A 27,596-nucleotide genomic window follows, 5' to 3' on the forward strand; every position below is an offset into this window, starting at 1 on the left:
TACAGTATCTCTAGTATCCATTATGGCAGGCTACCTGTGCTGGATGTATAATGTGTAGTAATAGTGTAAATGGAAAGCATATTTTTTATTTATATATACACACACACACACTGTATGTCTGAGTCATTTTTCTTCACTGATAAAAATAAAGTGATTCATTGCCAAATCAGGCACAGCTCCGTTCTGCTTGCACATTTTTATCAGGAACAAGTATATTGCCAAATGTTATGACAAATCAAGTCACAATAAATGACAATATGCACCTTTAAAAAAAAAAAAAGAACAAAAAACAACAAAACACAATTCTGACTCCTTTACAGAGGCACATTACATGGTATGAGAAAAGGACTGTTGAGACACATTAATACCAACATCTGTATTGCCAGAGGTTTTCCCAGACTAACTATTTTTAGGATGAGGCGTTACAAATTATTTTATGTTGCCTAATTATCACTTTAAAAACTTTATTCTTAACTTTGACTTTTCTCATACACTCACCACCTATTAACTAACAGCAAAGGCTCTTAATAGTTTAGAATAAAGAATATTTGAAACCAATTTATACTAAACAGCCTTGAATGACCAAGCTTCAACTTTCATACCGAAGTGATAATGTCAAAAGTTCATATCCATATTAATAAAAAAAAAGCAAAGACAATAATTTATAAAAACTCAATTTATTAAAAATTCAATTGCTACAAATATCAGTGTGCAACTGCCAATATACAGTAACCAGTATATTTGGAGGTTTGAGGTTAATAAATAGTCAAGATATATAGAAAGGTGTAGAAAGATCATAGAAATACAAGAGGTTTGTTGATGTGTGTGAAATATTACAAGAAATTAAAAAGTACAATTTCAGGCTATGTCACAGTTTCATGTTTTAGCCACATCTCAACTTCCAATATTTATTTAAGCTTTTTAAAAGTGTATTTGGCATGTTTAAGATGATTTGATTCAATTAGATTTTTAATTATAAATCTGTAGTAATTGTTCTGAGGTCTTTTCCTCTCACCTAATCCATTATTTTGGTGTCATCAGCTGATGGAGAGAAAAAAAAAAAGTAAATAGAGATTTTCTTAGGACTTTACATTCAATCGAGCTCACCAACCAACCTTCATGGAAACACAGAATCCACTTCCTATAGAAAAAAAAAAGAAAAGAAAAAAAGACGCTTTTAAAATCAGGGTACACAAAAAAGAAAAAAAAACTTGCAGACATGAGGATTTTTTTTAATGACTTACCTTTAACTGCACGACCACCTGATCCCCCTCGTTTGTGTTCTCAATTCACTTTATGAGCAGGCCTGTTTACAAGCTGTAAAAAAAGACAAGGTCAGCAAACCCACTCTCCACAAAGCCTTATTTAAATTACATATTTTCAAATGTTTAAGACCACATTTAAAAAGGGTAAGAAGTATCCAAGAACACAAAGTGGATGCATGAGTTAATGTGCTGCATTAGTGAGGGGTGTTTTGCAGTTTGAATACCTACCGCTTTTCCTCAGGAGGCGGAGACATCTTCCATGGATCACTTACCAAGAGCTGCTGCATCCTCTATAGAGTCTAACAACCTACAAAGAGCACAAATACTAAGAATTCCAAGACTGCATGCAATCTGTGGCACATATAAAAGGCCATGTTGAAAGTTATGGAAAAATAATGGAAAAGGTGTGAATCGTTTGTGTGAACTCAATGACAGAGAGATGAAGAGTTTTAGAACATTTGTGGCAAGACGACAGAAACATGGCCCATCGCAAAGCTCAGTTCATTATCGTTACTGTTATTGTTGATTCTTGTAGGAAAATAATTCATAGGCTCGACACAAGGTAGGCAATAGACGAGGGAGAGTGGGGAAAGATGAGGCTCCCTGTGTGACAGGGGACATGTAGCAGCCGACGGATGCCGATTTAACAACATTGTGGAGCTACAGAAGAATAAAAGGAAGTGGGAATTTGGTTTCCAAGTGTTTTGTCATTCTGGGTTTGTGGACAGTTACAGATTTGATGTAGCAACTTAAAAAAAAAAAGTCTAAAAGGAGATGTCTAAATCTATTTTTCGTTCATGTTCAGGTTTGCTTTTTATATTGGTAATGACTCACAAATTTAATTTTTCCCCCTTCACAAGCCTGGTTGCTCAGGTGAAAACGCGTCAACATAAGATTTGAAATAGAAAGACTGTTCATTCGCAAACAAAGAGCTTACGTTTTCAGCACTTTCACTGGAAGTGAACGGGGCTGAAAATACATTACCTACCATGTGTCAAGCTGAGGATTGTCAAGGGTGTGAAGAATGAAACTGAAAGCGTGTTACAGAGTGAAAACGCCTACGTAATCCTCCAGATATCTGCTCTGGTGAATAGTGGCTGACCAAAAGGCCTACTCAGCAAGGAAGAATTTGACAGTTAGGACGTCGTTTTTTTGGGTTTCATGTGTTTATTAAAAAGCCTTCAAATGAAAAGCAACTTTGTAAAGTAAATAAAATCATACATAAACGTAGCTAATAGATTCTGTTCACGCTAGAAAAAAACTTAACACAAAGTGAAAAAGAACAAAAACCAGAGAGGAACTTTTTGATTTGTCATGCTTTACATGCATCCGACAATTTAAGAGATTAATGTACAACCTGCCACATCAGAGTATGATATTAAAGCACTTTATACGTTGAATTTTATTTACTTATTTTGATGAGCATTTTGTGATAAACCAACACCTTTAGATTGAACAAAATCTACAATAATTTTTGTTTACAGAGACTTCATAGATTTTCATTTAATTGACTTCCCTTGTCATGAAATTTTGTCACAGTTTCCCCAGAGGCCATATCCATTTTTAGAAAGATTGAATAGCAAACCGTGTAGTTTTTGGCCATTATCAGTACTAAGTCACACTGAAATAGACTTAGCCCCTATGCCAGCATCCTATTCTCTCAAACAATTGAAGGATTTGAACAGTAAAAACAAGCAAGAGGAACAGAACAAAAAAACAAAACAAAAAAACAGCTCAGGAGAATATGTGAACTGTAGACATGGAATCGTATGTTTGTTTGTTTTTTTAAGTACGAGGGGGGGTCTGTCCGCAATACAGTATCTTCCAGTAAGTCTCAGGCGAACGCAACGCAATCCGCCATAGACGAGAGGGATGTATACATCAGCAGACGACGACGATCTTGTCATATTCTAAACCTGGAGAGAGAGCACACGACACATGTCAAGGAGCGCGTTTTACTCATGATTCGCGCAAGATTGATGTTTGAGGTCAAAGCAGCAATATTTTAGGATTCCATTAGCAATGTTTGAATGATTGTATGTCGATTTGTTAGCACTGCAGCAATGGAGAGCTCTGGCTGATGGTGATGGTTTTAAAAAAAAGTGGGTTTCTACCTCAATTTATGGAATCAAAGTTTTGATTTTGACATTTCTTTAAAAGATTTTAGCAATGTGATTCATGAGGTCATTAAACATCTCTGTTCTCACCTTGTATTATACTCTTGTGTGCCTAATAGCCTGCATAGCGAGGCGGCGGCGGCAGCGGCTGCAATCTGTCCGAGAACGAGTCCCTGGGGCGAGGGGCCGCGTACATCTGAGACCTGGACAGCGGGGAGAGCCGGGAGCGCTCGTAGGCGTAGCCGTTACCAGCTGACGGAGCAGGGGGGAGCGGGGCTCGTCTGATGGGGCTCCGGTCCCTGGTCATGTAGGACACAGGAGGAGGGGGGAGCTGCCGCCGCTCGTATGGATCGATGGAACCCATCCCGAGACGCTCTCTAACCAACGCCGAAGGAGGAGGCGGAGGAGGGGGGATGGCACTGGAACGCCTGTCATCGTAGCCCGGCATGCTGTAAGGACGAGCTCGGTATTTCTCATAGTAATCGACCACCCCGTAGCCGTCTCGCTCGCCGTAGCCACGTTCGGCATACATTGGTCGTCTCGGGGGAGGAGGGGGCGGCGGCGGTGGCGGAGGCGGGTAAGCGGACATGCGACCTCTGTAGGGAGGCTCGGGCATCTCCCCTGGGTAGCGGGGAGGATAATAGCCGCCTCTGCTTGGCGGAGGGGGATACTCATCCTCCTTGTGTACCGCTCTCCTGCTTTTTGATATCTGAACGTGTATGCGCTTACCTAAGAGAGAGGAGAAACATTGGCCCTCAAATCCAACAACGGCTGAACTGTATGGAACCTTTAAAACTTCCCAAAATCAACCCATTCCTTCAATATCAAAAAAGTTAGACTTACCTTGAAACTCTGTGTTGTCAAGACCCTTCATGGCATCCATGGCCTCATCAGAGTTGTCCATGTGCACGAAAGCAAAGTCCTTGACGATGGAGCACTCGGTGACTGAGCCGTACTCCTCAAACAGCGCTCTCAGCTCATCACTGAAGCCCTTCTCTACATTGGCCACATGGAGCTTCACTGGGCCCTGGTTCTTCCCTCTGCTGGGCTCCACATTGATGGGCCTGCCGCCCAGCTTGTGCAGATGGAGCTCCCGGATAGCTTTAGTGGCGGCCTTTCTGTCTTCCATGTGGACGAAAGCGTAGTTTTTGTACTTGGCACATTCGGTGACTGTGCCATAGTTTGCAAACAGAGCTTCCACTTCATCCTTCTCGGTGTGTTGAGACAGGTTCCCGATGAAAATCTTCACCATGGTTGCTCCGCTGCTGCTCTCCTACAGGGCGGTAAAGACACAGGCGACCATGAAGCGACGGGGGAGCAAATGGTGACTCCATAACGTCATGATCAGGAAATAGAAAGCTAGTAACGTTAGTCGAAGCGAGTAGAACTATATGTGAAACTCAACTCTTCTTAACGTTTAAATTTCGTTAGTTGTCTGAAAACACAACTTCAAAACACAGTTGACGCATTTAAGGCTAAACTTGACGAGGTTTCCGTGTTTGCGCTTCCTGGTCAGAGAGCTGCTAGCCGGGCTCACTCCAATAGTTTATGTTAGCAAGCTAGCCTTAGCTCCCAGGTGTTAGCCCATTTTGTGTCACGTTACTAAAAGTGAATTCACACGCTGTTACTATTAAAGAAGTGGACAGAATAGCGTAAAAACAACAGTACTCACCACTTACAATCGACGCTCCGCGCCACTGAGTCTCTGACTGTAGGGTAAGGTACGAATGAAACCAGCAGCCCAATAAACGCACAAATACGAATCTGATTGGTGGACAGAGGTTTCGCTCAAAAAGTGTGGACTGTGATTGGGTAATCGTGCTTTCACTTATCTCCTTATATGATGGTGTTTCTTGTTGAGTGTGAAACAGTTGACATTAAACTACAGTCTTTACGGTGTGTTGACACAACAATTAATTTTTCCCACAAAGGATCACCTTTAAAATGTTACGTACCACAAAATACACACATAGCCTATATACTGACTTTTAATTTACGTTTTTTTACTCAGTTCTTTAACTGTCGATCTTACAAACAAAAAGCAACAGGTTCTTAGAATATTACAGGAATATTTCTGATTAAACCACCTGATGTCAAATGAATGAATTGATTTAAATATATATATATATTTTTAAATTTAACATTATTCTTATAATTATTCAATTGTCCTTATTTTTTAATATCATATACATCACGCCTGTGTTGTGTTGTCTTTTTTCCCTGACGCCATATGCACGACATTATTATGTTGAATAAAGTTTTGTTATTAAAAAACATTTGGACTTTATTCCTTAATGTAATCACAGATGCGACTCTTGGATTCCGAAGGGTTCAGGCAGGACATTGAAGATAACTGCGCTTTTGTTACTGCAGTCAGTTTATGACATTGTAAAGTTACAACAGTGGAACACAAAGTCATAAAATGGCTCTAACTTCATTCAAATAATAAAATGCATGACGGGTATTCAAGGACATTATTTCCCAGAGGAAAACACACATTCCTGAAACTATATAGCCTAACCTTAAATTAAATTATAGGCTACTGCTTTATATTTATATATCATAACCCAGTCAATTACAGTGCGTCATTTAGGATAAAAAAATGTTAACAGTACATTCAGTCAATGGAAAATCAATGAGAAGTTACATAAAAAGCTAATTTTAATCTAGATGTAAGAAGCACATAACTGTAATGCAGAAATAAATGAACTGTTCCAATTCCCCCCTATATTCCTGTTTCTCCCTCTGTAATAAGTCATTAACAGCAGCAGTGAGGAAAGAGAGTGAAACAGTTGAGGTGAAAAGCTTTGGAAGTGTCTGTGTTGAGGGACTATCCCATTACGTGTGTCCCCTGGGAGCCTGTGCGTTCCAGGCCCTGTATCCTCAGAGTCCATGCGGTCGCTGTTAGTAACGGGATGTTAGTCAGATGTTGGCCATTATCCCAGAAATCCCAATTTTGCATTAGTGGAAAATTATGGAATGAATCATATGTAGTCATACTCCCATTTAGAGAGCTGCTGCATCTTAAAGCTGTATTGAACAACTTCACACTTTAAAGAGGCAAGAATAAAGTCTTTGTGTTTGAGAAAAACAAAGATGTGGGTGCTTTTTGGTGTAAGCTATTTTAAATGGAATAAAATAAAATATATTTGTAGCGCACAGAAAAGGCAACTATAGAGAAAATGTTTTTCTTGTTCATAGAATTGGACAGTTTCTCAACTTCGAGAATTTTTAAAGCATAAAACAAGTTAAAAGTTGTGGAGTTTTCTTGTAAACAAAGTTACGTTTTTTTGTTTGTTTCAGTTTTACACCACAGTTTCCTTTCTGTTATATGAAATTATTGCCAATTATTATACACCAATCATAACACTGTCCTCTATTCAGTTCATCTATCGAGTCAGTTTTCCTGCAGTTTTATGAGTGCACTCAAATGCAACATACAACAAAACTACAGTCAATTTCCTCTCAATTGTACTTTAGTGTTGTAGTAGAAAGAAAACATATTGTAGTCATAGTAGTTTATTATACTATATAATAGGTCGATGTAAACTCACCATTGGGCACAAGCACATTAAAGTCCAGGTATGAATACAATGATAAATTGATATTGGGAATACTAAAAGTTCAGTATTAAAGTAAGTGAAGTATTAAATGAGTGAAATAACAACCAACACAATAAGTCCAGTCAAAATATATTATAAATAAATAATAAAATAAAGAAATCACTTTGAGTCTGAGTTGAAAAAAGTGACGTAATGAAATGCTGCGAGATAAAAGATGCAGCAGTTCAGAGAATGACATGGTTTATGACTGCTGCTGAGAATCTGTGTGTACTTCCCCCTCATGTGGTGTGTTACTGTCACACACATTTTAAACCTTTTTTTTTTTTTTTAAATGAATAGTTTAGCAGCTCTGACAGCAAGTATCCAGCAGAGGGAGACACAGGCTGACAGAGTGCTGCATCCTCTTGTTATTTATAGCACAGCAACATTTTTGAGTTTCAAGTTATTCCCTGGCTCCCTTATCGCTTTGTTATCAACAACTGTCTGAAATGAATTCTCACTGTTATATGATTATTGTATACATAGCATGAACTCAATTTTGATTAATACATAGTGAATATCAACCACATTCATCAAGGTATAAACCTGGTTTAATGCATGATGGAGATCAATATAGTAGCAGATAGACCACTAAAAGAAATATCTAAATGAGTGTGGATAAGTGTGTTTTTCTATGAGATTTAGCTTCTTTCTTTACCTGCTAAAACAAATCTCTATAGTTTAGATTTAGGTATAGAGTCAAATATAACCATTGTTGTTTTGAAGCCATACCTGTGAAATGTAACTTTCTGTTTGAGGTCTTGTCTTGCTTGAAGATGAATTGTCACGTGGCAGGTATCCACCAGGCTGCATCGGGTTTTCCTCCTGGATCTTCTTGTTTTGCAGCATTCATGTTCAATCTGCTTTTACAAATCACCTGCTGCAGAGAAACATCCTCACAGTGTGATGCTGCCACCATCGTGTTTAATGTACACCAAACACAGCATTTCATATGAGGGACAAAAAGCACAACTTTTTGAATGTTGTTTCCACTTTACTTCAGGTGTCTCTCAAATGCTGTCTGAACAACAGCAGCCCAGATGTGTAGTGTCTTTTTTTTTATTTATAATGGTGGCTATTAGTTTGCCATGGCAATACAAAACTGTGACAGTTAACAGCTGCTGTTAGAAGAGTGTCAGTGTCTCAGCCATGAAACCTGGAATGGACTCTTTGCATTTGAAGGCTTTTCAGAAAGCTGCTATTCACAGGCAAAACAGGTTTTGAGTGTTCACACTGGAAAAGTGATAAACTTAACTGTACTCAAAACAGTCACTTTGCATACAAAAAACCCAATGTGCTGTCGATGCACCCCACTGTCTCATAATCCAATGCAAAGTGGTACTCACCGCTGAAAAAATCAAAAAGGTGGTAAAAGAAGCTTGTGAACACCCGGAAAAACAAAAAAAGACTAAACTATTAATAAAGCATATGTACGTACATAGTGTGGAATTGAGACTTTGTCCATATAGAGTCATCATCTTACACGTTAATACCTTCACTAAAGAGGCAATGATGGATCATCTCCAGTCAAACAGCAACCATAAGCCTGTAAATGCCATGCTGAGTCACTCTACCGTGTACCCTTGATTCATATTAAAAGTTCAATTGCATGAGAAATAACACAGGTGGTGTCCCCGGTCTTAACAGTCATGTTTGATGAATCCATCAGAGCCACAGTTAGTCATAAAAAAAATCTATAATTTTTGCAAAAGTCTATTCACATGCAGAACTGTAACTCAAGAGTAGCGTTGATGAGGGGAAGCAAAACAAAATGCAATAACAAAATTAAATTAAAAAAAGACAATAGTTGGACTTCAGTGATGCTTCAATACAAAACTCAAAATGAGGTTTGCTCAAAATAGCCTGAGACAAATTTAACACTCTAGTGACGCAGTTATGTCTTCCACTCCTTTTGTTTTTTATAACTTGAAAGTAGTTCGGTTTACTTAAATGAGAGAATAATAAGAATTATCTTATAATTTTTTTCCTCCACTGTTTGTCTTGAGCTTCTCTGGTAGTCTGGGCATATAAATATATATATTTTTTTAAAAAGAACAAGTTTAGAAAAAATGTATACCAAACAATGAAAAGTCCTTTATTGCCATCAGAACATGAGTGAGAAAACCAGAGACAAAATCTGACAGTGAGGAGTCGACTGTACAACCAGCATCCGCACGGACACGCGCGCACGCACACATACACACCATACACACACACACGCACACACCATACACACAGAGCAGCCTTTCAATAGGACATGAGGGATACAGATACATAAGGGATTACAGTACTCACACAATGAGGTATAAAGGTAAACACAAACATACCAGATAGGGCTTCAGTCTCCACTCACACACATGCAACTGAACCAAGGTACAAATACTCAAGTGCTCTTTCATACTCTAAAAACACAACATACAGGTGAGCAGAAATGTATAACAGCAGCATCTGGGTCATCTCGATTCAACCGCACTCCCCATTCGTCTGTCCCTCAAAACCTTTGTCGTGTGGACGCCTGCTTGTCATGCACAATGTTGCCCTTTGTAATTTAATACTTTGTGAGACTCTTGAAACTTGTGAGTGAAGGAATGGGTCGTCTCCCCCCTTTCCTGACTCGTATCCACCGATAGAAACTGGGCAGATAAGCGGGGTGGGAAATGTACTAAAGTCACAAATAAAGTTTCTCTCTCTCTTTCTCTCTCTCTCTCTTCAAGGTAGAGTTTCTAAGTTAGTTGGACATTCAATGTGTACATTAGCAGCAATTCTAGTGAATGAAACAATGGCTTTGTAAGTCAGATTAATAACACCCTTCCTTCATGCACAGGACAGGCACCACCTACTACTGGTTAACTAAATGCCATGCAAGTTAGAAAAATAGACTGCAAACTCACAAGACAGAGAAATCAAAGTTCATCTCCAGAGAAGAGGTTGATTTCACTTCAATTTTTTATTTAATATTTTTCTAAGATGTGGAAATAGCAACAAAAAAAACTTGAGAGCGGTAACCAAGACAACAGTAACAACATGAGCAGAGAGCCACTGTGGTTGCCAGTCCCTCTCTTGCACCATTTGCCAACCCAAATCTGCCAGGTACAAGACAGACACCTCGCTTTTGTTTAAAGTTTTTCCTGTTGCGGTCCTCTACTTCTGCCCCGCGCAGGACCACGCCGACTCGCAGCCGCGTGCTGTTTTTTTACGTTATCGCGCCCGGTGTGGATGCCCTGTGTGTGTGTGTACCTGTAAGCGTGGGCCTGTGTGTCATGTGGCTCTCGTCTCATTTGAAGCTGTCCCAATCCCACGGTCCGCAGTCTCCAGGCCCTCCCTTTCCCCCCCCCACCCACTAGCAGCACCCGTTCCAGAGAGGTGGTCGCCCTCGTGTGCATCCGGAGCTGCGCGCTGCAGTGGTTTATCAAGACACTAGTGTGGCTGGAAGCTAGCACCGCCGCCCCCTCCGACACAGAGAAAGAGGCACGGTATAGTTCTCTTTAAGTCTAAATCTATAGTTCAAGTCTGCCGTCCGTCTGGTCTCAGCCTGTCATGTTTACAAGGCTGTACGGGTGCCACCCTGTACCCTCGAAAGACCTAAAACAGGTGAGAGTAGGTGAGAAGCGACACCTCACCTGACACCTCTCAGGCCTGTTGATAAATAGAGATGCCTCACCGTGTGACGCGCCCAGGGCTACGGTTTGTTTTGTTACCTTACCCCTCTCAGTTTAGTTTTGTGGTTGCCAAATATCTCAACTGTGCACACACAAACACACACATACGCGCGCACGCCCATACACGCACGCACTGACCCCCAACGCTGTCCATTCTCCTCGGAATGAAGACAAGCGCCTTGAATTTCGTGTTTGGCACCAGACTTCTGTTTTTCCTCACGTTGGCCAGCCACTCCCTCTATTCCTGTATTCCTCTTCACTTTTTTTTTTTTTTTACCCATCACTTCCTGTTTTCCCCTCGGAACCAAAATAAATCTCGGAGGAACAACCCCTCCCTCTTTTCTTCCTCTCGGAAAACAAAAACAAACTTAATGGAAAAACTCAAGTTTTTTTTTTATTTTTTTTTTCTGTTTTTTTCAAATTCAAGGCACAATGTCTATCAATATTCCAATCTGTCTGTCTCCACTCCCAGGTTCAGTGTGCGAACATCGCGTCACATAAGCTATTGGACTGTCTGCTCGTATGCCACTCCCTACAGCTTACATCTCTCTTTGTCTGTACTTTAACACTGTTAAAAGACGTGTCTGTTTTGGTTGAGAGAGCGACCGCCAAGTCCAAACCAGTGATAAACAATGAACAAAATTAACATAAAAAAGAAAAAGAAAAAAAAAAGACACAAATAAAGACAACCGTTTCAAAACAAAACAAAACAAACGGAAAAAAAAGTCTCGTCCTGTTTCTCGTGTTTCAGTATTTCTTTAAAAATCAAGTCATATCCACCAGCTCTTTTTTGGCAAGCTAGTTGTTTTTTTTTTTTTTTAAATAAGCACTAAGTACTGATAGATAGGATAGCATACACCGTTAACGTGTGTTTTTAAGTAGATGCGTTTGTCGTTTTTTTGTAGTTTTTCACTCTCATAGTATGAATTCAGGTATTTTTGTCAGATACTTTTCACTCATCTGTTTAAGGTTTAAGTTAATGCAAGCAGGGACAGAGTTTGCCATGGAGTCTTGCTCTAGACTTGGGTTCGCGAGGGTCGGGGGGCCGCCTCATTACGAGACCCCGTTGACCAAGGTCAGAGTCTCGCTGGCCGAGGTCATGCCTTTGCTGGGGGAACGCTTGGAGGGCGTTAGCTCATCTTTCATGGCGGTGGTCCCGTTTTCCTATGGGTAGAAAAAAAAGGCGGGAAAAAAGTGAGAATGATCAAATCATCTGATTTATGTCACTGAGACGAACACAAAGGGTCAATATGCTGGTTTCCTTTGGTACCTTGGGTTCGGGGCCGGCGTTGTTTTCCTTCTGGGGAAGGTTCTGTCTGCTCTGGGACTCAGCACGGGATATGTAGTCAGCAACAGTCACTGCAAACATTGAAATCTGTTAGCTGGGGAGATATTGTCCATACACTGTGGATGCAGTTTAAAAGTCCTGGTACAGCTTTACAGGGGACCTCTCATGCTCATCTCCAGCTCTATATTTTTAATCTGGGACTCCACTACAGTTCCCAGTTAAACAAACACCTGATCTATTACACTGTCCCTTTCTGCAGCCCCTCAGTTCAGCTGCTGTCTCTTTAGGACCCCCATCATAATAAGCCCACTCTGTTCTGATTGACCAACTTTCCAGAAGCCTATCAAGGGGCATCCAAAGCAGTGCTGTGTTAAGTTACTCCCGATACAAACCCAACATTTTTTCTTTTCTTTTTTTTTTCTTCTTCATATTAAAAGTTTTTACACTAACTAAATAATCGAAGACTTTTTAGTGAAGAATTTAGAGGAAATTAAACACGTTCACCAAATTAGCAGCACTGTTAACTGCATTAAAAACCAGTCAACACATACATATTTGGAGCTCTTTGTTCAGCAGACTGGTTATAAATGATGTCGGGAGGAATAGCACAAGAAGAAACAGCCAAAGTCATGATGTTTGATGAAGAGCTGCAGACGACCAGACTACCTCCAACAGGTAAACCACTTTTTTACTTTGCCTGCTGTGTAATGGAAAAACACTCACAGTGTGCCAGCTGGATTTGAGTCATGGCTCGGCACGACTAAAACAATGGAAAGATGCCACGATGTTAACAGAGCAGAGAACTCGCTCTGTGTGTGGGACTAAAAATAGAAAAAACTGTTTGAAACTCAGCGTTCAGAGCAGTCTGAACAGGTGCTTTTGTCTCACAGAGATTACTTCTACATACCATTATTTGACACTTTGGCCACATTTAATAAAGAACATTAGACATTGTAGCATCATATATATGACTGAAAATAGGGAACGGTCTCCTTTAAAAAGGCAAACTTCTGCATTTTCCCATCTTTTTGTGTCCAAGTGACGAGTGGAAGACAATTTTTGAAATTGGTCCAGTGCTGAGTCAGAGCGCTTCAACCGGCAGCTGTGAAATGGGCTGTAATATAATCCAATGGGGCAATAGTGCTCCATCAATGTACGTCTCCTAAAAGTGCCACTGACAGGCTCAGGTTGTTATAAGAGTCTGACAATATTATGGAAAGGTGCACACAGTGGAATACAACTTTTTTCCCTTTACCTTTCGCTCGATCTCTACTGTTTGTTACTACGTCTAACCAAGTCTCACTCAAGCAGAAATCACGTTATGAAATATCACAAGAGTTATTTTTGAAATCAGCTAAAAATTACAGTTCCCATCAATCACTTTGACACAAAATGATGTGCGGGGTCCAGGTTGATAAATAGCGACGTTTCCTTTTAGCGAAGACCACCCAGAGCAATAAATAAATCCCAGCCTCTCTTGACACAGAATATATTGTTCACTGTAATGGAGAAAATGTTAACCAGTAAAACATTGTGCCTCACCACTCTCGGCTGGCTGTCTGTCACGGCTGGCTGAACCTCCCTCTGGGCGGTTGCCACGGTTACGGCGGCGGCGGCTTCGGTTGCGGCGCTGAGGACGGGCTTCTTCATCTAAAAGTCAAATGAGAAAATATGGGTCAGTGTCTGATCCCGTCACGGTGTTGGAATTTCTACTTTCCTCACAAGAATTTTGATTTCAACATCAGAGATTTACTACGTGTTGATGCAACTCTATTAAATTTTCACAAATCATGAGAATATAACAGTAAAGTTCTTACCCAGTCCGTTCTCGCTGGGGGCGGCCTGGCTGTCTGACTCTGTAGCAGCATCCATCACGCTGGGCTCCTGGTCGTTGCGGCGGCGGCGGGAGCGTCTGCGGCGGTCTCCTCCCATGCCATCGCTGATGTCTGCGTCGGCCAGCTCACCCTCACCCTCCAGCAGAGAGTATGGGTTACTGTCCGGGTCCCTCAGCACTGCAGATACCACAGAAAATTATTACTACAACAACACTAATCTCCTCTCATTTTTGGCTGGAACACAACAGCAGGATCAGCACTATAACCGCTGATGTCTGCATGTTGCTGAGGGGTGAAGACACACCGTTGGTCGAGCTATTTGCCATTGCTGTTTTAAAATGAATCGGCGCAAATAGTTTTCCGCGGCGCCCTCGGGGGGCGTTCACAGCAGCTCCACTCATTGACTGTGGCACATTCCAAATGTATCGCACGCTAATAGCGACCTGCAGCTGAGCCAGCAGATGGCCCGGCTCGCTCTGCACCTGCACTCACACAGCACGCACGACTGTCAGAGGAGCGTGCGTAGGTGTTGTTGCAGCTGACCCGGCGCGTGAGACCTGTGGCCGGCGGCAATCATTGCGTCGCTACTTGGGATGATGTCAGCAGTTCAACCGGTGGTACGCTTGGGGGTTGATGAACATGTGAAACCTCTAGTGTTGGTTTACACGACTTTAGTTGCATATGAGCCGGGAAAAAAGGCGCAAGCTCGCAGAGGAGGAGAAAAAACAACTCTCCATGTGCCGAGAGGCATGAGGAAGAGCGCACAGTTAGCACCCCAAATAATCACTCTGACAAAACTCTAAATACAGAGTGAGTCTTAAAAAAATCTGACATTTGCAGATAAGAAACAGATGAAAGAGCAGAGGGAGTTAACATATAATTAGAATAGTTATATTTAGAGATAAAATAAGCTCTCTTTTAAAATCAAACATCCCAACATATGAATGCAAAGCATTGATTTTGCGACTACATTTGCATAGTATAAACTAATGAAATAGGCTGCGAGAAGACTTCAAGTGGCCTGAAATATTCTAAACTACATTGCTGCAATGACCACTTAGAAAAGCCTTTAAAACTGGAAAGAAAATCTGGAAAATAGTCTTAAAGAGTTGGAATACTTCTGTGTGTTAGTAAACTGAACATGGGATTTAACTACCTGAGCTGATGGAGTTGGAAGGCTTGGACCCTGGCCCTCCACGGCCTCGTCCAGAGTTGGAGCCTCGGCCTCTGCCGCCCCGTCGGGAGCCTCTCTCATCTCCGCCTATTCCACGGGGCCGCTGGTCTCGGTCGTTGATCTCCTCCGACTCGGACGCGTTGGACAGTTCAGAGTTTGTGCCTGTAAAAAAGAAAGTACTCTAACCATCTTCTATTTTCCACATTCCTCTCAGATGAAACAAACAACCAATCATGAGTAAAATTGTAACAATAATCTAGCTCCTTCACCCTCACCATATCCAGAGTACTGGCTGTTGGAGGCCCTGCGTCCTCTGCCGCGGCCCCCGTAGGTGCGAGAGGTGTGGAGTGAGTTGCTGCTCTCATCTGTCGTGTAACCTTTCTCCCGCTCGGGGCCGGGGCCCCCAGTTCGACTAGCAGGAGCGCGGTACCCCACCCCGATCTGACGGAGCTGCTCGTCAATCTGGAGACGCTCAAGGCGCAGCTGCTCCACTTCCTACACATCAGGGACAGAGTAAGATTGGCAGATAGTTTGAGCTCCATAGCCTGTCCCCTAGCACATGGTACCATTTATTATAATCTGCCTTACAAGATAACAGTCATCAAAATAGCTCGTATATGTCACTCATGTTTTTATTAGCAGCTAGAATGGATTTTTCTTCTCCTGCTTTAAGTGAAAGGTAAGATCAGTGAGCCATTTAGTATGACAAGGTGACCTGGGCCACCTCCAGTTTGACTAAATAACAACATGCCACAAGTGTTACCATGTATCATCTGACCAACAGTCATTATCAGGTTCACCTACAAACACATTGTGCATGCTACTGTTTTCAATCAGATGATCCTCCTGTCTAGGGACAAAGATAGGATTATATGGATTTACACACTGAATGCTATCAAATAGAGATCATTTTTTACATGATTGAAAGAACTATTAATACATCTGCAAAAAGCCAGTTACAGAATTAAACACAGCATTTAGCTGACTGATCGACTATAGTTTCATCACAGAAACAGGATTGTTAAGCCTACAAAAAAACAAAAACTCAAACAAATTCTGCTGTTCTGAGCTGTTACTGAGCCACAGTCTTAAAACTCACATCTACTATGTGCCTGGGCTGTTTTTGTGCTTCCTATTAAGCTCATCAGTCTACCACTAAGTGGCAGTGATGTGCAAAGTTCCTGCAATGTTCCAGCCAGATAAAGACTGTGGACCATTTAGCCCCTTTGATTCACTGATACCCAAATAGAATAGAGGCATCTGACCCAAATGCCCATTTGATTAATTAGACTTTACCTCATGGATCTTAAAATGGGAAAAGTAGCTTTAGACGAGGAAAAATAACAATGATAGTTTCACTCTCAACACTGTCCGGAGCTCCAGACTAACTTTTAACAGTCCCCGAAAAACTATTTTAACCATCCCAAAAATCAAAAGGTTGCTTCTTTGCTTTGTTATTGTGATCTATAGTTGTTAACAGCACAATTAAACAATTAAAATGTTGAGGAATTTCTTTGCTCGATTCCAAGAAATCGGTTCAAAACAAAACTGAAAAGTTATCTGTAAACCGTACAAAACAGAATAAAGAAAAAACAAATAGGAGAACACAGAATTAGGGAAACAAATCTGTGCCTCACTCTTTGTACTGAGGTCTTTGTGCCCTGAAGCTACTACTCCTCCACTCGGTCAGTGTTTTCACTGAGTCATAGTGCTGTGCAGCAGGGCCATGAACACAGACATATTTGTGAAGTCCTACCAGCAAGCAGTTTGTGACTGAAGGGATAGATGTACCGGTACCGCCTGAACATTTCAGGTTTGATGCTGAGTAGCCAGCCAGTGATAGTTACTATAGTAACAGCATGAGAAGACATGCTCTGTTGTAGTCAGTGCTTGGTTCAGTTTGTCATCTGCTAAGAGATTTTTTAAAATAAATAAATGAAAGATTATATTTAATATACCTTTTTAAATCCCTTTCGTCACGGAGGTGTCCTGGAGAAGATCTGTTTGTTACTGAGACGACTGGACGCTGTTAGTCTCAAACCCTGGCACAGTCACAGAGCCCAACTATCTCACAGGCAGGATTGAACTCACTTTATCATGTTTGATACAACTATAAAGGTAACTTTAAACATCTAACTACCAGATGATATTTTTGGAGTGCCACAATTTCTAATTCTTCATCTGAGCAACATGAGCCTTCTCTGTAGATAAGGGGGGGGGGTAGGCATTGGCGTATAGTAGCAACAGTGCACTGACAGCAAGTTTCTTTGCTGGTTCATTGGTGGGTGATTTGGATGAAGGAAGGGGGGGGGGGGGTCTCTCTTCAGAGTGTGACAGCTGCCTCCACCAACGACAGCTGAATCTCATGGGTGGGGGGGATGCAAAAAGGGGTGTGAAGGAAGCGAGGCGGGTGGAGGGTCTGGTGTTATTTTTGGAAGCTGAGGGTCCAGATAGCTGGTAATCTAAACTCCAGCGTACCCTTCAACCCCCATCCCAGAGAGAGGCTCTATTTATAAAAGCACATGAGGTAAGGACAAAATGAGGTGCTCTCAGCAGCTTTCCTCATGTGGTGCTGGACGGGAGGGAGACAGGTGACCAATATGAAAATGACCCTGGACACACACACACACACACACGCACTTACACTACTACCCAAAAGCAAACCCCCATTCCTACCCCCTCTCTCATAAAGGAGGTGTACTTCTAAGAAACACATTTCCTTTAAGTGTGCGGATATTCTGAGCAGAAACACATGTGAGCTTCAAATCATTGAGCGAAAGTAGCTGCGAGAGTTCTATTTTATGATTTTTTGAGTGACAGGAGCAGAGGAAAGGGGTGGTGTCGCCCTCTACTGGTGAATATGAACAATAACTAACCTGGAGATAGGACACATGGTACTCCAACAGAGCCTGAGCGTTGCTGATGTTCTCTTTAGTCCCCACAAACACAAAGGGAACCATACCCTGATAAAACAAAGAGAGAGACATGTAGAGTTGAGTTTCTTTTTTTCTTTTAGGGAAACAGATCATCACTGTAAATGCACACCCCCTTTGTCGAGGATGTATCACTGGGTCTGATCCTTTCTCCCAAAAAAAAAAAAAAAAAAAAAAAAGAGGTTCAGAATTACCATTTCTGAAATGATTGGTATGCTTACGAAGCACACTCGACAAAAACATATCAACCCAGCGGAGACAACAGACAGCTAAAAGCCCACACACGCCCAACATAATTGACATATGCTGTGCGGTGGGCTGTGTGTATTGAGAGCAATCAAAAAAACAAGACAAAAAAACACTACTGACAAGAAAAGAGAAAGAAGCAGAAAGGAACAGTGTCAAAGCAGACAGCACATGGGACGTCTACACCCTGCTGCAGTTAAGTAGCTTTTTTTTGTAGAGCAGGGGTGAGAGAGAGGGGGGGGGGGGAGACATGGGGGGTTGCTGGGAGACTAGTCGGACGGTCCATTCACCTCTTTGCCGTTGGCAGTGTCGTCCCTGCTAGCCCCCTGCCTGCCTACCTCCTCCCGGGGAAGCTTTTTGTCGTTGTCTCCCTCGATCCTGACGCGAACAACGCCCGACTTGTCCACGATCTCCTGGATGACTTTGCCGCTCTTGCCGATGACTTTGCCTGCGCGAGACGGAAAGAAAAGGAAAAGAAAAGAAAGGGAAAGGATTGTCAAAATAATAATCATAATAATAAGGGAATATATGAAGAAATCAGGTATATGTTATGGTGATGAAGTGGGATGTGGTCACCAACAAAATGAGCTCCCTCAAGAAAGTTGTGTCGCTCACTCACCTACAAGATTCCTGGGTACCTGAAAGTAGTCTTCTTTGAACTCAAGATACTCTCTAGCCTGCTTCACTGCCTCTGGGGACTGCAATGCAACACACACATCAAACGAAAGTCAACTACTGGATATTCTCACTGAGTATACAATTGCGCACAATCCATTAAGCAGCGTACCTCTCCGTAGATTCTGAAGGTGCAGCTCTCCTCCTCCAGCTCGATAGCCGTGACGCCCGGCACCTTCCTCGCTTGCTGGATGTTGGCACCGTGGGAGCCGATGGCGAGGCCCATCAGGTCCTCTCTGACCTTCACCTCCTCCTGGTACGCCGACGCTAGTTGCTTACTTGTCTAGGAGGGGGAAAACGGATAAAAGGTTTGTGTGAAAAAGTGTAGTCGATATCCAAGAAGGCAGATGAATTATGTGTTTGTGTGTTTACCTCCAAATGTTTGGTGGCTTCTTCGTTGCGGGACATGAGCATGAGCTTGGTACGGATGCTGCGGAAGTGCATGTCGCTCAGGAGAGTGGCACGCTTTACTGTGGTTTCATTTGTAGACTGTGGAGACAAAAGAATAAGAGAAGCTGAGAAGCTAAGTTTTATCTTCAAAATTAGTCCTCAAACATCAGATATTGTTTCGTGTTTGTGATTATTAACGACTATCAGAGGAGTCTAATGAGGACTGGTGAAGATTCACTAAAACAGAAAATCATGATAAATGACAAACTGAATTTGAATCTACAGAGCTACAATATGTTATATGCAACTCAGCATTTACCCAACGAATCCCTGATGTACAATTCATTTTAACCTTTTCCAAGTTTTCATTATAAGCTCTTTTGTATTAGTCCTTCATCTCTGGGTGTATAACAATGTCCATTCACTTGTTAATGAGGTGAGACCCAGCTGATGTGTGTGTTTAGTACTAACCAGCACAATGAGTTCGTGTGTTTGGGCACTGAAGAAGATGCAGTTGGCTCCGATAGCTTTCCTGAAGTCTTTGTGAATGTTGTCATTTGCGCAGCTGTCGATAAGAAAACAATCCACAGGAGAGTCAGGCTTTGTTATTCATTTGTCGGCGCTCTGTGCTTTGAAACTACGCTGCACAGTGAGACAACTTTGGGAGGTTAAAAAATTAACGTTCTAGGAGAAAAAAGGTGTTAAGATAAACTGCATACACTCTAAACACACAATAAACAAATTTGTTTCCTCACTACAAATTCCATAAAAGAAACTCACATGTCCCTCAGGTCTTCCGGGACAGGGATGGGGACTTTGTGGAAGGAGTTTCGAGAGGAGGGGCTGTTGGGGTTGAGGGGCCTGATGCGCTCCGCTGTGACGATCTCGTTGTATGTGGCGTCGCATGCCGCGTATTCGATCACATAGAACTGAAAAGAGCACGAGAGAGAGAACACTTTTTTAATATTGAGCCAAAATCACCATCATGTCTAAGTATACATAAGAAATACAAAAATACTCAAACTATAAATCAAAGATACTGTTACTCAACTTTTAAAAGAAATTCTACATTAAAAAATGCATTTACTTTATGTATTAATTCATTTAGCTAATGAAACTCCACTCCTTTTCCCAGCTCCTACTACTAAAGACGTTAAATGAATGAAAGAGGGATAGAATAGCACGGTGAGATATGTAAAATAAATAAACTAATGCAGGCAAAGAAAAGGGGAAGTGTGAGAGTACGAGGCAGCGAGATGAACGCTGTGCACTCCACGCTCAAAAGGACAGAATTAAAGTCATCAGTCAACGCTAGACATTCCTGCAGGCTCTTATCAGACTGCTCCAAATAACAGCGCTACACCAGCAGCAGCTCCCCCAGCACCGGAGCACTGCAAAGCTGTGTCCTTTTCCATATCCCACTGACCCACTATTCAACCTGCAAGCTTGTGCCGGTGACAAAGAGACAGAGAGAGAGAGAGATTGACGCTCCTGGTTGGAATTTAAGAATTTTGTTTGAGGAATTAGCTCAAAATAAAGCCGACTGAGCCTCCAAGTCAGTGTAAAGAAGCAGGGAACATTATTTAAACGTACAGTGTCAGAGCACATCAGGACTCTATGAGCTTATTATCCAGCAGCATCTTACTACAGCCCTCTTTTCACTCTGCATAGTGTGCTGCAGTACTCAGAGCTCAGTAAACAGTTACTGGCAATACAACGTAACACTGAGCCAAAGTGAAAGATAACGGCTTAGCCTCTATTACGGATTATTAAACGCAGAGACAAAAGGAGAAGCGAGGCTGGCTGGATCGTATCAGTGAAACACAAGGTATCATCCTCTCAATAGTAAGAAGTCCTTTTTTTTTTTTTAACTAAATAGTTTCAGGAAATTTAATCCACGGGAACAAACAATTCCTTTAGCATGCAAGTGTTTCAACTGCATCCGAGGCTCTGTGAAGATTAGGCAAATTACAGCGGATTAAAAAAACAAAAAAAACAAACAGCAGCATATGCTTTAAAATGTTTGGTTTTTTGCAAAACAAAACAGCATGCTTTTGTTCTTTTGTGTTTTTTTACTGTGGTACAACTATTATGTGTGAATCAGTGTTTAATGGAGGAAGTGCAGAGGTGGAAAGGAGGGTGAAAATACCAAAAATGCTCAACTCATGTCTACAATGAATAGAGGATATACTCTTTGTGTTATTTCTGTTCTGCTAGTATACATCAGCTATGAGAGAATTTTTTTAAATAAAGTTAAGTTTACACACTACTTGCACACTTTTTTTTTTTTTTTAAATCTCACTCTTTTAAAATGAGCCATTTACCTCTCCCTTCATCATTCTGACCCGGGCCAGCCACCAGCCACATGGCTCCTGTTCATTGGCCCTGGAGTAAACCTGTAAGGAGACACACAGTGAATGACAGCAGACAGCTGAAAATGACAACTACTTGTACACCTATCACACTTATAGATAGTGATGATTCAAGTGTAAAATCATCTGTAGGGGAATGCGTGATGACGGTGAGATCTTGCTGTGTGCGAGATCTCATGGCAGGAGCTGATCTGCTGCAGACAATCACAGCAAAGTGTGTCTTCTCCTGACATATTAATGAAAATGACATTGCAGTAAGTGTGTTTGTAGCCACCTTATTTACACTGCCTGCCTGGTGAGTTGGTTTAAAATATATGGTTTTTTATTTTTACACTGCACTAAAGAAAGCACCTATCTAGTTCCCTAAAACTCACTGACTGTATCACACAACTTGTGTTCAATAAAAAGTAGATTCATGTTACTGTTTTGGGGTCAATTCTTAAAGTAAACATTGGAATTTTTTAAGAATGCACCATGTAGAAAGTTCCTTGCATCATTTATAGCATTAGTTCTTTGTGAATCTCATTCATATCCAAGCAAACTTAGTGTTATACTTAAATATCTCCATCAAATCAATATTTAATTAGGATCTTGTCAATCAGAATAAAATCAGGAAATCTGAATTGATACCCAGCTCTAGCAGTGTACTGTGCTACTAACAAGTGCTGTGTTATATGGAGAAAATTTGTTGGATATTTCAAACACAGTATGAAAGGTTTTACACAGATTTGGGTGAACAGCTTTTATGGGTACAATTTATCACCCAAAAGCACTAAAAAAAAATAAAAATACAAATGTAGATTTTAAATGACTTTAAAGCAGTCATGTGTTAGAAGCTGTTTCACAGTAAGAAAAATACTTTAAAAAGCATCAAAGTAGATTGTTTTTATTTGAGAGGCCACATGGACGTTTTAGTTATGTCAGTCAAAACTCAGCACTATCCAATAATGAAGCGTCTGATGGGGTGTGAAGACAGCGAGGCCTTGAGACACGAGGTTAGTGCAAACTCTGAGTCGGAAAACAGATCCGGGGTGCGCCGGGGCCTTACCTCCACCTCCTCTCCTTCACCAATATCCTTGTTGTACTCTGCCGGAGGAGGCAACCGCACATCGCTGAAGGGCAGCTGTCTCTCTGGCTGCCAACTTTGGTGAGACAAAACACAAACACTTCTAAGTCAACAAAACGTAATGCTGGAACATGGCTCGCTTTCTCTTGTGTCACAGTAGGATTGAAAGCTAAGGGAGCGTATCGCCCCTCTCCCCCCGCTGCACAGCACATTAACAGATATAATGAAAAGAAAAATGAAAATGGTTCATTAAGTTTAATAAGAAAGTTCAAAGACTTGAGTGTGGACAGAGAGCAACTATGTTCATTGTATGATGTTCCTTTGACATTAAAGAAGAAATTGAAAATAGCTGAACAGAGCGCCGTAAAGCTCAGTAAATGACTTTCAAAGGTGTATTATAACATCGGACACAAAATGAAAACTGGCTCATTTCTATGTTAATTCAGTATTAATATCTGCTATAACCCTCTCATACTCATTTAGAAGCTTTTACTTCAAATAAAAATGTATCTAAAGATCTGAATTACTGTCATTATAGAGCAGAAAAGGTGTTTCATTCATGCACTTTCTTATACAACCAGGCTACTCTAACACCACCATGTGCTCAGAGAAAGTAAAAGGAGGAGAGAGGGGGAGGTGGTGTTGGTGAGGGGGGCGGGAGCAACCATCCCAAAAATGACACAGGCCACCATCCTGCCACCCCCCTCCCCTCCCTCACTGCATACCTTGGGTCACTATTTTTAGGGGCACCCTGCTCCACACTCTAAGCCAAGTAGATAAAAAGGGTCCGGAGGGATGTGTGGGTAAGGGGTTGGTGGAAGAGGGACAGTAGGTGGGGCTAGGAGTATAGGAAAGCATGCTATCAGGATGGATGGAGGGGTGGAAAGGGGGAGGTAAAAAAAACTGTTACAGACGTGTGTGGACAGCTGCATTCCAAGCACAGGTGCCGAAGAGGACAATTTTGAATGCCTGGGTGAAGGACCAGACTGGGGCCGGTCTTTCTAACTCTCAATTACTACAGTTCGAGCTTCACCACCCCCCCACCCCCCCCCATTTCATTTCATGTCAAGCTTTCATTTCCTTAATTTTTCATGTGTACATTAAGTATTATAGAGAGCAAACTTACTTGTTTTCAAATACAATTGTGAGCGAGTCGTCGTGGACATCTTTGATGAAACCCTAAAAAAGAAAAAAAGCAGAGAGAGAAAGAGAAATGTATTCCCATGAATGCACAGGAGACAGTGATGAGGGGTGGGGCTGTGGGTGTTTCGATTTTGCATGTAAACAACACAGGCAGCTGGTTCGTAAGCTGTGCTAGACTAATACTGTGACTGATGCTCAAAAAAAAAGGAAGAAAAAAAAAAAGAGCATCTCGGGGCTTTTTGGGAGCCGAGACATCACATCGCTGACACAATTCTCTGGCTGTGAATTCTGTGCTGGATAAAGTGACGAGTAACACTGACTCCTCCTGACAGCACAGACAGCCTGGAAATCTCTCTCTCGCTCGCACACACACACACACACACACTCGCTCACACACACACAAACAGAATTAAAATGCAGGAGCTTTCTTTTTTGGTGACTATAGTTTTACAAGGGGCGTGTTCACGAGGGCACATGTATGGGGGCGATGTGTAGTCCCCTTGCCAACTCTATATGGACACACTGTGAGATAGCCCAGAGACAACTATTACGAGAGAGTTTGCGTAAATATGTTGCTTGTCCGTTGTGACCCGCCACGAATCTGTCACTCACAGCTCGCCATAAACTTTGGCCGACGCCTCCCCCACCGGCGCCGAGCAATGACGAGACAGAAGGGAAGCGGTGGGTGTGGCGTGTTGCTCGGTGTGACACTACCGTATATGGGACAGAGAGGTCAGGCATTTTCTCCATATGCAAGCATGCTTCGGGATCGGGATGGGGGTGTGTGTGGGTGGGGGCGAGAGGGGTGGATTCACCTGCTTGAAGGTGCTGCCTATGCACTGGACAAACCGGCTAGAGTTTCAGCTGGGATCAGGAGAAATGTGTCTGTGTGTGTGTGTGTGTGTACGCTCTGTGCACACATCAGAACCATCGTGGCCCTTTGAGTCCAGCTTTGATTATCAATTACCACTTGCTGCTGCTTTTAGAGAGCATTCATTGAAAATTGTCTTACACTGCTGGGCGTTAGAGTTGGCTAGCACTCGAAAAAGTGCTCATCCTCCTTTTTCCAGGGGTCACATTAGGAGACAGCTGCATGTGCATGTTATGTCAGTGTAAGTGCTGCTTCCACCAAGTAGTACCAGGTCAAAGGGCAGGCAAGCCCTCTTTCTGACATGACAAGATTGGGGGGGACAAGTGGGGGCACGAGTAGTGTCGTAATTACGTCACTTTATCCTCTGGCCAGCAGCCACATGCAGGTCCATGTGGTGACCAAGACCTTTTGGCCCAGCTAAGCCAGGCCTCCAACTTCCAGTTCTAACAAAAACTACTAACAATCTGACAAGACTGCTAATAATAATAATATTACATATAAACATAACACATAAAATATAAAAAACTCATGTGAAAACTTGAGTTTACACACAATTACACAAAAAACTGTGTGTATCCCCATTTGGGCTTTTATCAGCTTGTCTGGTGTGTGTCTGCTGCTGTGAAAGGCGCAGACCATAAATGAGACACCGTGCCATTTTCCAGATTCAGGTTCAGGTCCATAAATATGATTGTGGTTCATAGTTACAGTAAAAACAGTGACACCAAGGTGACTGAAGTGGATTCAAATAGCAAAATCTCTTTTACACTATGTGTCAATCATTAAAGGAAAAGATTTTGCCCTCATTGTCTGTCATCAAGGACAACATATCTACTGTAATATGACATTTATAATGTCACTAGAACAGTTAAGCGTGCAACTCATCCACAAAATGAGAGCTGGGGAGATAATGGACGTAATAGAGATGAGTGGAAAGTGTTCATTCACGCCAGAGCCAAACTGTCACCCTGTAAAACAGGACGACAGGTGAAGCAGCATAAGGAGTGTAAATATAGGCTCATCTCTAAACCGCCATGTGGTAAGAGCCGGGAGTCGGTCGGCCTGCTGAACGTCCAAAGACAAAAGTGAAGGGAGGAATGTGTTTGAAGTGAGAGAAATCAAAAATAAGAGATGTCATCGAGATTAAAACTAGACAGGAGGTGGAAGATGAATGTAGTAATTTGCCTGTCCCCGACAACCATGCTGTCCTCATCTTTAGGGTTACAACTATAAGAGTTTAGGCTAAGTACACAGCTAAAATCCTGTGAAATCCAATTCAATGTCCATTCAAACCTAAATCTGTATGACTGACTAATAAAAAAAAACCATTGAAATGTGTACAATTTACGATATGAAGTCACCAAGTTTCCCCCTGAATTTGATGTGTAAAAAAACAAGTTGTGACACAGACTCTGCAACAAAGCCTAAAAGTCATGTGTCTGGATATGAAAGTACACTTTCTTATGAAAATGAGACAGAATTGAAACAGAAACCAACACCAGCTCTTTCCCAGTCACAGCAATGAAGAGGAGGCTCTTCAGGTTCAGTGTATGGCTCAAATGTTGGTTGGGCTACTAAACAACAGTCAGTATGTGATCTTTAATGTAGCATCTCATCATATTTGCACGCAGGAGCTGCACAACTGCTGTCTGATTAGCAGCTCGCTTGTATTTTAAATGCTTGCATCCCACATCTCAGGATAAACTTATATGTTAGAAGAAAACACTATGTGCCATATCAAAACTATTTGACTATGTTTCCAAATCTATAGACTGTAACCACACTGACAATAGATAAATAACGACCATCCACAGGCCATACAAGATGATGTGACAAGTGTACCTAGCTCAACAGCTAGCTGGAGCTAGCTACCCACCCCACAATGGCCAACGCCAAAACACCCTTGTTTGCCTGAGCTAACGTTAGCCAAGTCAGAGTTAGCTTGGGCTGGCAGCTTTTCATCAAACAAAACTTTCAACTGGGACACCTAGAAAACTACGACTGTAGCCAGGTTACCTTGTAGAAGGCCCCGTTGGAGCCGCGGACCTCCACAGCCAGCCCGTCCATGCTCGTCGGTAGCTCCCCACGGTTGAGCTTGTCTGTAGCCGTTACGACTGGCTGCGACTCCGGTAGCGGTACCACCCCCAGCCTCGGCGGCCCCTCGCCGCTCTCCGGCCGCTTGTGGATTTCCAGTGTTTCGGGTGGTAGGGAGTGAGAGAGAGAAGGGGGTAAGGGGGTAGGGGGGGGCAAGAGGTGAAGAGGGGTTAGGGGGGAGATGGGTGTGATGGTGTCAAACTAATGCAAACGCAGACGCTGTCTCCAGGAGCAGCCGGTGAGGAGGCGCCGGTGTTTTTGTTTGTCTCAATGCGGGATACGGTGCTCGCTAGCTGAGAAGGCGCCGCCACGAGCAACGGCGAAGAGGAAAAAGCAAAAGCTAAGGATGCTATCTGCTGGGTAATTAGCTGGGAGGCTAGCTATCAACACCTTGATACCGTCCGTTTTCAGGGATGCTAGCTGGCTAGCATTTGATACAGCCTGGCTGCGTTTGTTGGTTGTGCGTGTGGCGCAGTCGTTGCGTTGAATAAATTTCACACAAGTCGTCACCGGGGGGGGGGGGTCGTTTTCTTCAGTTGGTGGTGCAATTTTTTCAGCGGTGCCTCGCTCCCAAAAAAAAAGGCGTTTTGAGATGCACTGCCGCCCGGCGACTCCTTTACTCCAACTACCCCGTCCCCTCAAACACACGCCGATAGAGTGAATCAGAGAGGGACTGACTGAATGACCTCAAACACCCCACCCCTCCGTAGCCAAGAGCCGCCCATTAGGAAACGCGCCCTTATCATTGGTCAATAATCCCGGCAATCAATCCTAGTTTTCGTTAATTGGTGTAGCAAATAAGGGCTGGTCCGCAAGTGTGACCAATCAAATCCAAAGAGTTTCATCCTAACACAATCCGTTGGTTT

The 27,596-nt window shown here is 42.3% G+C and overlaps 2 protein-coding genes across 8 annotated transcripts; both read right to left on the minus strand.

Annotated features, from left to right (window-relative positions):
- Positions 1-661: 661 nt before the first annotated feature.
- Positions 662-5,094, minus strand: LOC134005850 (RNA-binding protein 4B-like). 7 transcript variants are annotated; one of them, XM_062444860.1, is made up of 6 exons: positions 5,055-5,094; positions 4,226-4,655; positions 3,473-4,111; positions 1,494-1,572; positions 1,245-1,317; positions 662-1,141 (listed from the first exon to the last, which is right to left on the minus strand). In XM_062444860.1, the coding sequence occupies exons 2-3, from the start codon at positions 4,632-4,634 to the stop codon at positions 3,495-3,497; spliced, it is 1,026 nt and encodes a 341-aa protein (XP_062300844.1). In that variant the 5' UTR covers positions 4,635-4,655; positions 5,055-5,094; the 3' UTR covers positions 662-1,141; positions 1,245-1,317; positions 1,494-1,572; positions 3,473-3,494. The 7 variants fall into 7 exon arrangements, with proteins under 7 accessions (XP_062300844.1, XP_062300841.1, XP_062300842.1 ...); XM_062444857.1 differs by having other exon boundaries at positions 1,494-3,181; XM_062444858.1 differs by having other exon boundaries at positions 662-1,041; positions 1,116-1,141; positions 1,245-3,181.
- A 4,818-nt stretch (positions 5,095-9,912) lies between these two features.
- fxr2 (FMR1 autosomal homolog 2) lies at positions 9,913-27,352 on the minus strand. Its single transcript, XM_062444726.1, has 17 exons — positions 26,653-27,352; positions 23,749-23,801; positions 22,605-22,698; positions 21,509-21,580; positions 19,965-20,113; positions 19,656-19,749; positions 19,167-19,283; positions 18,907-19,077; positions 18,739-18,817; positions 18,410-18,567; positions 17,817-17,903; positions 15,216-15,435; positions 14,923-15,102; positions 13,749-13,943; positions 13,474-13,581; positions 11,914-12,002; positions 9,913-11,807 (listed from the first exon to the last, which is right to left on the minus strand). The coding sequence occupies exons 1-17, from the start codon at positions 26,701-26,703 to the stop codon at positions 11,697-11,699; spliced, it is 2,028 nt and encodes a 675-aa protein (XP_062300710.1). The 5' UTR covers positions 26,704-27,352; the 3' UTR covers positions 9,913-11,696.
- Positions 27,353-27,596: the final 244 nt, after the last annotated feature.

Source organism: Scomber scombrus, chromosome 23 (genome assembly GCF_963691925.1).
Source record: "Scomber scombrus chromosome 23, fScoSco1.1, whole genome shotgun sequence".
In the NCBI taxonomy this organism is placed as follows: Eukaryota; Metazoa; Chordata; class Actinopteri; order Scombriformes; family Scombridae; genus Scomber; species Scomber scombrus.